The sequence below is a fragment of the Theobroma umbraticum genome, unplaced genomic scaffold (assembly GCF_002168275.2).
Source record: "Theobroma umbraticum cultivar Fairchild unplaced genomic scaffold, ASM216827v3 scaffold_30.0, whole genome shotgun sequence".
NCBI classification, from domain to species: domain Eukaryota; kingdom Viridiplantae; phylum Streptophyta; class Magnoliopsida; order Malvales; family Malvaceae; genus Theobroma; species Theobroma umbraticum.
Window position 1 is genome coordinate 10,092,038 of NW_018397254.1, and position 12,241 is coordinate 10,104,278.

The window sequence follows — 12,241 nt, forward strand, 5'->3', positions numbered from 1 at the left end:
AAGGAGAAAACGAAAAGCAGTAGTAGGAAAACAACCTGGAAGCAGCAAAATCAGTAGGCTACACACCCCACAAGGCTGCAAGACAAGTCTCCTGTTGGAGTTGAAAAGTTGAAAACCGCCTTGATTAACTAGTAGAGGAAGCAAACGAGAGTTTCCCCTATTAGGAAAAGGATCAATAATCAAAGCAAATCTTCTTATCTTTCAGGGGTAGTTATAGGGTAGTGGCTCCTACATGGTTTGTTCCAAGTACTGTGGATCAAGTCTAAGCCATTGTTTTTTACAAGTTTGTCATCATATCCATCCATATTTTTAATAAGTACATTTGTCAACTTTTGAGATTCAATTTAAAAGCATATATAACGGTTACAATTGATTGGTAATTTGTTGAATGAGCAATGCATGATAACAGTTGATCTATTTATGGTTTAAGGGCTGAGAAAATAATAAGATTATGGGGGTTTTTTGACACTTGTGATCACTTTGAATTTCTGGTAAATTATGAGCCCACATGAAGGGTAAGAGCTGAGCCTTATCACGAGGATTAATGGTGTCAAAACATGAAGAAAATGGAATCAGAACTCTCCACAGAGACAAAACCCAAAAAATGAAAATGATGGTACAGCGTGAAGCTGTGGACTTCAGCCAGAAATCAGGGTAATCGGTTTTCCAAAAAGGTGAAGAATTTGAACCAGCTGCGCTCCAACGTTCAAATAGAATTAGGATCCTCGTGATCCATCGAACGGTCAGAATTCTCCATGTGAATGTCTTTAAACAGATACAGGATGGTTTTTTTTTTTTTCTATTTTTTATCTTTCAAAATAAGGGATTTCATTTTTCTGTTAGTAGTATAAATAAGAGGTGGCATTGTTCAGGGTCTAGCAGATCTCCAGCCAAGTTATAACTCACATTTCACACTTTGAATCTTTTTCTGCCTTCTTTTTCATCATTATACCTTCCTGTCTACGTGAAGGAATAGAATAGACCCATGCCTGCTTTGCAAACTTTAGTTTTGCTTTTTTGATGATAGAATATAATTTTTCCCAATTCAAAGTTCTTCTTGTCAGATCCAACATCACTGGAAAATTCTATATATTTTTGGGTAATCTCTCTGATCTGATCAAGACCCACCTTCCAAAATGCAGATTCTCAGATGGGTTTTAAAGGTTCTGCTTATATGTTCCATTCTACAAGTGTTTCCACTGTCACTAGCTCAAACAACCTCACAAGCACCGGCAGTTTGCTCAGAGGCGGATAAAGCTGCTCTTCTTGGTTTCAAAGCCAAAATCTTGAAGGACACTACAGATAGTCTCTCTTCATGGATAGGAAGAGACTGCTGTGGAGGAGATTGGGAGGGTGTTCAGTGTAATCCAACGGGAAGGGTCACCACACTGGCGCTGCAAAGGCCAGAAAGGGACAGTAGCCTCTACATGAAGGGTACTTTGTCACCTTCTCTGGGCAGCTTGCAATTCTTGGAGGTGTTGGTGATAAGTGGGATGAAGCTTATTACAGGTCCAATCCCTGAGAACTTTTCCAATCTAACCCGTCTCACGCAGTTGGTCCTGGAAGACAATTCCCTTGAAGGGAACATTCCTTCAGGTTTTGGTCGTTTATCCTTGCTCCAAACGCTCTCATTGGCTGGTAACCGTTTCATGGGGCCAGTTCCCCCAAGCCTAGGGAATTTGAGAAACCTTGTCCTGATAAATTTTGGAAGAAATTCATTGACAGGTCCAATCCCTTCTAGTTTCCAAAGTCTTCTTCGTTTGCAGTCTTTTGATCTCAGCTTCAACTTATTGTCTGGTTTTATACCTGAATTTGTAGGACAGTTTCGAAACATCACCTATATTGACCTCTCCAATAACCACTTATCAGGGCACCTACCCATTTCCATGTTCAGCTTGGTCACTCTGTCAGACTTGTCACTGAGCCACAACCAGCTCACAGGAATAATCCCAGACCAGATTGGAAACCTTAAATCTCTAACTAGTCTTTCACTGAGTAGCAACAAGTTTATAGGTCATATTCCAGCATCTATTTCAAGATTACAGAACCTTTGGTCCCTTAACTTATCCAGAAATGGGTTCTCAGATCCTTTACCAGTTATTTCTAGCAGGGGCATTCCTTCACTTCTGTCAATAGACCTGTCCTTCAACAACCTCAGTTTGGGGACAGTTCCTGACTGGATCATGCACAGACAGCTTTCAGATGTAAATCTAGCTGGCTGTAAACTGAAAGGAACCCTCCCAAAGTTTACGAGACCAGATTCAATGAGCTCAATAGACCTATCCAATAACTTCCTGACAGGGAGCATTTCCACTTTCTTCACAAATATGACAAGTCTACAGAAGCTGAAGCTTTCAAACAACCAACTGAAGTTTGATCTTTCGGAACTCGTTGTGCCAGATGGTATTTCCTCTATCGATCTCCATTCAAATCAGGTATTCGGGTCTCTCTCAAGCATTTTAAATAATAGAACAAGCAGCTTTTTGGAGGTTATAGATGTCTCAAATAATCTCATCTCTGGCACGATGCCAGAATTCACTGAAGGCTTGAGTTTGAAGGTGCTGAATATAGGAAGCAACAAGATTGCAGGCCAAGTCCCCAGTTCAATCTCAAATCTCATTGAACTTGAAAGGCTGGATATTTCGAGGAACCAGATAGCTGGCACCATTCCCACAAGTTTAGGACAACTGGTGAAACTTGAATGGCTTGACCTTTCCATCAACAGGCTCACTGGAAAAATCCCAACTAGCTTGTTGGGTATTCATGGAATGAGACACGCAAGCTTCAGGGCAAACAGACTATGTGGAGAGATCCCACAAGGGCGACCTTACAATATCTTCCCTGCCTCTGCTTATGCTCATAATCTCTGCCTATGTGGCAAACCTATGCCGCCCTGCAGGGGAAAGAAATGAGGGATGGGCCAGTGAAATGCTGACTCAAATTTGCCCCAAGTATACACGCTCATGGCCTAATGAGCATTCTCACATGCGAGAAAGAGATAGGTTATGTTTTACAACGGTAGTCCATTTTTTTTCCTTACTTTTTCATTAGTAGTCTCTAGCTCAATTTCATTAATAACTACCACTATGGTAAAAACATTGTTTTTCAATATAGAGCATTGATGCACATTTTACCTTTTACTCCAAAGCAAAGTTCTCTTTTTTCTTTACTACCAGCTTGCATAACCATTACATGGAGACAAATTCAGTACTCAGAAAAAACTTGTCTTCAGAAATGTAGGCACAAGAAAATTTAAGGACCACCTCTAAAGATCAATTTTTGTTATCATTACTACTGCTAAGTCATGAACTTTACTTTAAAGAACCTGCCTCAGCCTTCACATGTGGAACAAGACAATACAACATGATTAGAAAAGATAGGAAGCATGATGATTCCCAACGCATGCAGACACCTACTAGAATTCATCGCCTCAAAAAGAAGATTCAAAAATTTACAACACCCCCACCAAAATATGAACAAGAAATTTTTGGGAATAAATTATGCCACCAATTAATAATCATCTAATACTTCTTCTGCTTCCTTTTCAGCAGCAGCCGTGTCCTTCTCTGGACCTCCTTCCCCCTAAACAATCACAAACAAGTTAAAACATATTCAGCATAAGATAAAGGGAAGACCAAGGGACCAGTAGCTAAACCAAATGTTAACTTTCAAAAACATGGCGAGTGAAGCCTTACATCCTCATTTTCATTGTCAGCATCGTTAACCTCCTCCAATGCCTTCTCATACTCCGCTTTAAGCTCAGCAGCTTTATCAATATAAGGCTTCTTTTCCTGATTTAAATCAAGGTTGAGGTCAAAACCCATAATAAAAATTCATTAACTAACTAATTCTAATGACTAAGAGGTTCAAATCAAAATAATTATATATCTAGAACTCACTTCTTCTGACATGGACTTCCATTTGTCACCACCTTCCTTTGCAACCTAGATTTCATCAATCAAATTTTAACAACACAAACCATATTCCATTATAAAAAAGGAAAAAAACCCTTAATCACTATAGTCAGAAATATATACCCCTGTAACGCCCTTTGCATCTGGATTAGCTTCCTTATAAGATTTTCTGAAGTCATCCCTGGAAAACAGCAAGAGTTATCAATTAATTGAAGAGTATTTATTCATGAAATTTAACGAAAAAAAGAGAAAGGAGTTACATGAACAAGAAGAAGGCAGTAGGAGGACGTTTGGGGGCATTGGGATCCTTGCCCTTCTTCAACTTCTTCGGTTTTTTTGGATTTGATTCTGTTGATGCTGGCTTCTTCCTGTATAATTATCAGAGACGTAAATGAATTAGAAGTCAAGATTGAGCAAAAAAACTTAAAAGTGAAGATGAAACTACAAAACAAAGCAAAAGGAGGAAAGTTAGTGAAAGTGAAAATTACCTTTCTGCAGGTTTCTTCTTAACTTCAGCAGGCTTCTCAATGACTTGAGCCTCTAAATTAAGAAAATAAGAAAGTAAAGCAAATTGAGAATAAACCCGCCATCATTATTCATGATCCAATCTAACTTGTAGTATTGAATTAAGAAAAATTGGAGACTAACCCAAATTCATTTTGATCTTGGCATCAAGGCTACAGCTATGCATACTAATAAGAGCCACTGGTACAGTTTTGTTACACTCTTCACTGCAATTTCACAGATTTAAAACAAAGAAAAGAGCCCCTTAACTAAATGGACCAAAATGCTTCAACTTATAGTAAATCTAAAAGATGTGAAAATAAATGAAAATACCCAGAAAGGAAATCAGCATGAAAGTTTAAATTGAGAGAGAATGAGATTACCATTTGGCAAAAGCACTGCCATCTTTGGCGCGGACGAGAGAGGAGGCAGGGGCAGCGGTTGAAGCAGCGTCCACTCTCTTCCTTGGCTTCGGTGGATTTGACTTGGATCCTCCTGCCATTTTCTTGTTTCTTTACTCCACTGGAAGATAATGAGAGAGCAGTTTCTTTCAGAATTGAGAGGAAAAGGGTTCGACAATATATGGGGATTGTGTTAAAGGGGATTTGGGAGAGAGGGAAACGATTAATTGAAGAGAGGATGCAGAGGGAAATGGAAATTTAGTTTTGGAGGTTTTGGCGCCACTTTAAAAAACCGCGTTTCTCCTGTTTTGTTTTGTCACTTTTAAACATTCGAGGTTTCGAATGAGTGTTTCACTCAGATTCATGAGTTGGCTTCATCATCCACCGTACATTTCTTAGTTCTTTCCAAGCTACGATCTCCATCTGAAAGGAAAAACATTTGGGCCGTAATTTTAGGTTTCCAGAGGCCCAAGTGAGTACGTTTCGTAAAGTGAAAACTATTACTCCACTTTAAGTTGGGCTGGGTTTGGTTCAAGCCTTCTGTCCAGCACCTTCAAAAGTATAAACATTTCAAAACGGACGAAGAAAGAAAGTCAAAATCTTGATAACACGCAAATTCAAATACAGAAGGGAGACGAACTGGAATTGAAAATACACTCAAACTCAAACGAAAATGGAAGCAAGAAAAGAGAACTCAAAAAAAAAAAAAACTTAAACCGATTTAAATTCAAAGGAAATTTAAAGCAAATTTTGGAGTACATCAATGGTAATTAGAAACAGAAAAATGAAGCTATCCAACACAAAACAAAATCCAAACGAACAAACCTTTATGCAACTTGAAAAAAAAAATTAAAATAAATAAAACATGAATTAAACAACTTTAAATACCTGATTTTAGTTAACGTATTAATTTTTTTTAAAAAAAAATTGTTTTATAAAATGAGAACAAGATTAGAACAGCAACATGACTTAATTTTAACATGAATTCCATATTGGCATATATTTGTTGGGAGAATGTCTTCTTCTAATGTGAGCTCTAATTCTTTAGTTTCAAAAAAGAAACAAGAAATAGATATTTAGGAAGAGGTCGAAATAGCTAATATTGTTCCCATGGTATTAGCTATTTTGAGCTTCAAGGAATATATCCGAATAATTGTGGACACCAATTATCTCTGCGTATTTACTGAAATTACTAACCCTGTTCCTATTATATAAAAAATTTTATGATATAATATTTAAAAAAAGTCTCTAACTCATTTAGAAAAATTCAAATAATTGTTTATACTTTTATTTTGTTAAATCAAATCATTATACTTTTATTTTAAGTCAAATAAATTTTTTTTTTGAGTCAAATAGATTGTATGATTAATGATTAACTCGATTAAAAAATCATTTGTAATTATAAGTTGCATGACGCTGGCGTAACATATTATAATTAATGACGATATCACATGTTTATTTAACATGATAATATAACTATTTAATATTTTTCATTTTTCACTTCAACGCTATGTGAATATAAAATGATAAGTAACATTTTTACTAATAAGAATTAGTTCATTATTAATTATAAAGATTTATGTTATCAAAACAAAAATACAAAGATTTAATTAAAAATAATAAAAATAAATACTGATTTAAAATTTTTAAATAATTTTCAAACTAATTTGAAAATTATGTCCAAGTCTATTTTTCTTCATTCTTCTCCTTTGCTTTTCTCAAATGGATGGTTCAACTGTTAGATGCCTTTGAATATTAGCACCTTCTAAAGGCATGATGGTAATTAAAGAAACAAATCAACTTTGTTTTTTTCTCAATTAAACAAATCAACTCAATAATTAAATTTTTGTAGTGTAAATATAAAACATAACACCAATACTTGGTATGATGATCAATTTCTATTTTTGTCTTAAATTAATCTTTCATTACTTGACTGAAATATTGACTATTGTTTTATTAATCAAATACCAATATAAATGCTCAGTGGGCTTTTATTTTGGAGGCAGTAGTTAAGATACTTTGAAATCTTCAATTAAAAGAGAAAGGATAAAACGATATAAATTACATTAATAATTTTTTTAAGTGATTATCATAGTAAAATAATATTGACATAAAATTTAAAAATATTATTGAACTATATAATTAAATTTAAATATATTTTTATTTTTTTATTATTTTAAATAAAGTTCTTAAATTTCTATTTTTAACCAAATAAACTTTTATAACCAATGATTGATTAATTATTTTTAGTTATAATACCGTCTGTTATTTTATATCACATGACGCTAACATAACATACTGACATGTTATAATAATAATAATAATAATAATAATAATAATAATAATAATGTAATATGTTGATATGATATGATGATATAATTATTTGACATCTTTCAATTTTTTAAGTCAATATCATATTAATATAACATGGAAATAAAATGATAAATGATATTTTGATTAATGATACGTCAACCACTAATCGTATTGATCTATTTTACCTAAAAAAAATTTTCATTGAACGCAATAAAAAAATAAATTTATTGAAACTTTCTTAAAAACTTCATGAGATTTTTCAAGTATTATGCCACAAATATTCCTTATACCATTTAAAAGTAATTACGATTGAATATTTAATACTAAGTTTCTTTCAAAACAATTTTAAGTGCAAATCAATTTCATATTTTTTCTGAATTACTGCATATCTTTTCAAGGAGGTGCTTCAAATTTAATTGGGCCTAATAAGTAGCTGAGAAATTAGGAATGAAACAACATAATGTTTCAATAATTAATTAATGGTGTATCATAATATATGATTAAATTTTCATTTATATAATTCTCTATCTATGTAACTAATTGAGCAAATGTTATTTTGTTTTAATAATGTTACATGTACAAAAAAAAAAAATACAATTATAACCAAACAATGCTCAACATCTATGATTTACATAGATAAAAAAAATGAAAAGCATATATGAAATTATTTAAATAAATAAATAAATTGACAAAATAGCATATAATTAGATAAAATTTAATATAAAATTGAACCACACTATTAACACATGATGAAAGTAAAATCTAAAAGAGTTTTTTTTTTAAATAGGCCCCATGCGTAAAATATTTATGACAATAGACATTTTTATAATTTTAACTGTTTTTAGCCAAAGAAGTTAAAATTTGAATAAAATTACCCTTAATGAAATCGACTCATTTGTTTGGTTTCGCTTCTCAACTTAAAACTTATTAACAGATCAAGTATGTTTAGGTCTGCATCTTAAACTGACTCATTTTTTAAAAAATTTTTCTCGCTAGACCATTTATCTCTAGAGTATTCCTTACCAAAGAAAAAAAAGATTTAAGCATTTTGAGTATTTTAGAATAGTTTTTGATACACGAAGAAAACCTTTAAGCGTGTTGAGCATTTTAAAGCATTTTCGAATGATTTTTGATATATGAAAAAAAAAACCTTTGAACATTTTAAGCATTCTTTGTCAAGTAAGCATATTCGTTAATTATATTGTTAAATAGAATATAGTGCATCGTTTGAAGTTATTGATCTTATTAAATGAAATTCAGTAGTTTTGTCGTTTTTATGCATTGCGTAATTAGTTTTTGGATATTGTGTAATTAGTATTTAAGCATTACATAACTAACTTTGGATATTATGTGACTAGTTTTTAAATATTAGTTTTTAGTTTTTAAAAACTAATATAATCAATTTAAACTCTTCAATTTTGAGATTTTATGAATAAATCAATAAACTCAAGTACCTAAAACATATTTTTTTTTTTTGCTAAGCCATGAATTGTACATTTCATAAAAGATAAGTTACAAAACTCCATAACCCTTTAAAGTAAGACAAAATATATCTTTATCGGAAGGGTCTTGCTCACTCTCCTTATACAAAAACAAAATATACTCTCATTACAAAATATTCTCTAGACAATTGCTACTCAAAATATCATAAAAAAGAATCAAAATCCTCAGCAAGCATGCTTAACAATCATTCCAATCCCAGATATAATAAAATCGTGAATCACCATAAAACCCATTAAACATGTTTTAATTGTTCCTTCTCTTTGAGCCCATTATTTTAACCAATTCGATCCAACTCATCAACACAAGCATCTCCATTGCAGCACATGCTTCGAGATAAGTCATCGCCAGAAAGCATCAAATTACGACATTCATCATAAACCAATCACTATAGAAGAGCAAAATCGCTATTCATCACTCTTAAGAACCTTAAATCCATTATCCAAAAAAATAAAACAAAATAAGAAAAAGTTTGATGCCATTTTTATTCTTTAGATAGCGAGATGACAGTATTTGATCAGAGAAAAAAATCGAGATTTAATTTTAAAATTTTTATTTGGATGGCTAGATAAAGAAAATTGAAACAATTTTAATTTATTTGATATTATTTAAAAAATATTATTATCAAAGCATATTAAAAATTAACTAAAAATAATTAAAATTATAAAAAATAATATTTTTTAATTAAGTTTAGGGGAAAAGTTATTTTTCACAATTTCTTTAACCTAAAATATAAAAATTTCCATGGATCTCATAATGCTTATTGAAATTCTCAAATTTTCATGGATCTCGTAAATGAATGTCCCATCAAAACATAGATGTATCACTCCCAGTGACCTTCAATAATACACGTAAGTATTTGAATATACACGTAAAGAATGAACAAGAGAAGCCATGTGAGTATCGAGACGACAATTAAATACTGAATATACACGTGAGCTTCAGTTGTGGACAGTCGACGCACAAATTCTTGAACAAGTCTCGCACATTTCGATCAGAACGAACGAGAATGGAAACTCGTGAAATGATTCTGGCGTTTTGGTCCTCTCACAGGAACGATAAATAAATGCTTTTTCTCTCCCAAAAAGGAAATTCCGACAGGCGAGAGAGAAGGATAAAAGCTCCAAGCCCAATGGCAAATCATAGTAATACTTGCAGAAATGGCTTTCTTGTTTCAGTCCGTAGCTTGGGGGCGAAGACACCACAATTGATTGGATATCGTGGAATGGCTTGTTCTAAGTTTTTTTGCCATTACTATTAGTATTTGGAAACGAAAAAATGAAAAAGAAAAGAAGAAAGAATGGTATTCGCAAGCAGCAGGATTCTTCTTGCATGGGAAGATTTAATTCATTAATTGATGTAGGATTCATATACCTTTTACCGAATCATAAAAAAAAAAAATAGCAGGATTCCTCCCTTAAAGATTAGAGAGAAGTATCCCGGGTGAAAGGTTCTTACAAAAGGAATGAATCTGAAAGGACAAAAACCAATGAAATCAGATTTCTCCAGTCGAATCTGAGAGAACCTATACAGAGTTCTGCAGCGACCACCCCAGATTTTTTGGAGTCTAGCGGGGGGTCCGGCTAGCAGAAAATAGCCATCACACGGAGAAGATGATAGAGAAAAGGAAGTAGCAAACGGTAATTATAGCATCAGTAGACAAAACAAAGGAGAAATGTTGGTGGCTTGGCACTTGGCATTTATAGTTATGAACTTGTAGTGGACCAGTGGTGCCATTACAGTGAAAGAAAAACACCACAAAGAGAAAAACCAACTCGAGATCTGGTCAGAGAACTTTCTATAGCGATTTAAAGATGTTAGAAGAATTTTGTCTTCTCTGGCTTTAGCTGGTTGAGAAAGAATAAGAGCTGCTCGCTTGCGTAAGCTGGATTCTAAACTAAGCTTTGATTCTTTGGGAACTATAACATTGAGCAAATCCCATATCTGAACTTGCATTTTCTCCTTTCCGAAGCCATCTTTTATACTCTTGCCTCCTTTGTAGGTAGGTAAGTTACTACTCTGTAGGCGCATTTAAGGGAAAAGAAGAAGAGATTTTTAATCTATTTATTTTGGAAGGATTTTGAGCTAAAAGATGTAGATTGCTTTTCTTTACGAAGTTGGATTTTAATTACAATCATTATCTAAAGATCGATGAGCAAACTGAGAAACAAGGGAAAGCAAAAATGGAAAAGGAAAGCTTACAAACAGACCTAAATTAACATAAGCTAATATCTTCTACGCTGTGTTCCCCTTCTTGTTGCTGGCTACTTGGGGGATGATCAGCATAAGAAACCGAAGTTGCCATTGTCGAAGTTGAGAGCATAACTGAAAGGATCGTAGTGGAAGCTAAACCTCTGCTTGGATGTCCTAGCCTTAACTTGTCTCCTTATCTCGGCTCTAACCCTCCAAAACAAGCTCCTAAACTTCCTCTTCCCACACAAGACCACCACATTTGGCTCAAAACGGAATCCAATGATCCCCATTTTTCTTTCTCTTTCAAGAAACCCAGCAAGAAACTACAAATGTAACGAGACAGAGAGCAAGGAAGCCATATATGAAGTGTGGGGTAGGAGAGAGAGTTAGCTTGGAGTACAAGACTAAAGAGTGTCTGCTACCTGCAACCTTTGGAGCAGTTCAACTTAGCTTCTCAAAAGCAAAAGTGTTGGAGCTGTAACCGAGGCAAGAGCTCTGTCTCTCTCTAGCTCTTTTTTCTCTCTATGACTGTATCCACTGTCCTGTCGCTGCCAAGAAAGCCTACGGCGCTGTCTGTCTCTGTCTCTGTCTCTGTCTCTGGTCTTGTATACTGGGGGAGGGAAGTTGGGGGATAGATTTATGGGTTGGTCACATGGGCTGGAGACATAGACTTGAGAGAGACTTTTGAATGGACCGTAGATGACAAGAAAAGCTTGAGAAACTAGTATGTAAACCCGATCTTAAAAGCAAGATACCCATGACATATGATGAAGGTTGTAGCGTTACACCATTTATCCACAGGGTATTCTTCTTTTTTGATTGGCTTCGTAGATTTTGACCTTTCACGCTTTGATGGACAGATGATTAGATTAGATATCTTTTCTTTTGTTCTTTCTTTACTTTGTTAACCCATTTTCTACGGTTAGCCTTTTGTTTCTGCTCTTCAAAAAGTAAGAAAAAAGCTCTGCTTGCTAATAATCCAATGGATGCTTCCTGTTAATCATTAATTTCCCTATTTGGTTTGACTACTATTTTTGATTAGCTAGTACACTAAAAGCAATTTTATACTTAGGCTTAAATGATATTGCAAAATAAAGTTGGTATCATTTCAAATAAGCATTGGCTAAAGACAAGTGATTTTCGTAAGTAAACATTTCTATAGTACTGACTACTACTACTACTACTGCTACATGTTCCACTTTGAAACCGCAAAAGAGGATAGAGCTACTTGTTTTGTGAAAATTCTCCTAGGAGATCTAAAATTCCCGACTTTAAATGGGAGGCAGAGTGGGGAATAGAGGGTTGGACCACCGGCCAACGTGCTGCACCGAGCCAGTAGGCCCGATGCCATCCGGCAATTAGAAACCCATTTGTCCAGTCCCTTTCTCCACTGTTTTCTTGTGTAATTTTTGCATT

General features: G+C 34.0%; 2 protein-coding genes across 2 annotated transcripts; one reads left to right on the forward strand and one right to left on the reverse strand.

Moving 5' to 3' along the window:
• Positions 1-770: 770 nt before the first annotated feature.
• On the forward strand, positions 771-3,140 carry LOC110423346 (Leucine-rich repeat (LRR) family protein). Its single transcript, XM_021437562.2, has one exon. It carries the CDS (start codon positions 1,137-1,139, stop codon positions 2,910-2,912), a length of 1,776 nt encoding a protein of 591 aa, XP_021293237.1. The 5' UTR covers positions 771-1,136; the 3' UTR covers positions 2,913-3,140.
• A 126-nt stretch (positions 3,141-3,266) lies between these two features.
• LOC110423356 (high mobility group B protein 7-like) lies at positions 3,267-5,094 on the reverse strand. The gene is made up of 8 exons (XM_021437574.2): positions 4,802-5,094; positions 4,563-4,645; positions 4,403-4,454; positions 4,175-4,282; positions 4,038-4,095; positions 3,900-3,944; positions 3,696-3,791; positions 3,267-3,582 (listed from the first exon to the last, which is right to left on the reverse strand). Exons 1-8 carry the CDS (start codon positions 4,918-4,920, stop codon positions 3,511-3,513), a joined length of 633 nt encoding a protein of 210 aa, XP_021293249.1. The 5' UTR covers positions 4,921-5,094; the 3' UTR covers positions 3,267-3,510.
• Positions 5,095-12,241: the final 7,147 nt, after the last annotated feature.

Bases quoted from the DNA above. Each gene is read 5' to 3' on its own strand.
- LOC110423346 (XM_021437562.2), top strand. From the start codon at position 1,137: ATGCAGATTCTCAGATGGGTTTTAAAGGTTCTGCTTATATGTTCCATT.
- LOC110423356 (XM_021437574.2), bottom strand. From the start codon at position 4,920: ATGGCAGGAGGATCCAAGTCAAATCCACCGAAGCCAAGGAAGAGAGTG. The intron at 4,646-4,801 runs GTAATCTCATTC...GTGAAATTGCAG, and splicing joins GGCAGTGCTTTTGCCAAATG to TGAAGAGTGTAACAAAACTG. The intron at 3,583-3,695 runs GTAAGGCTTCAC...GTGATTGTTTAG, and splicing joins CTGACAATGAAAATGAGGAT to GGGGAAGGAGGTCCAGAGAA.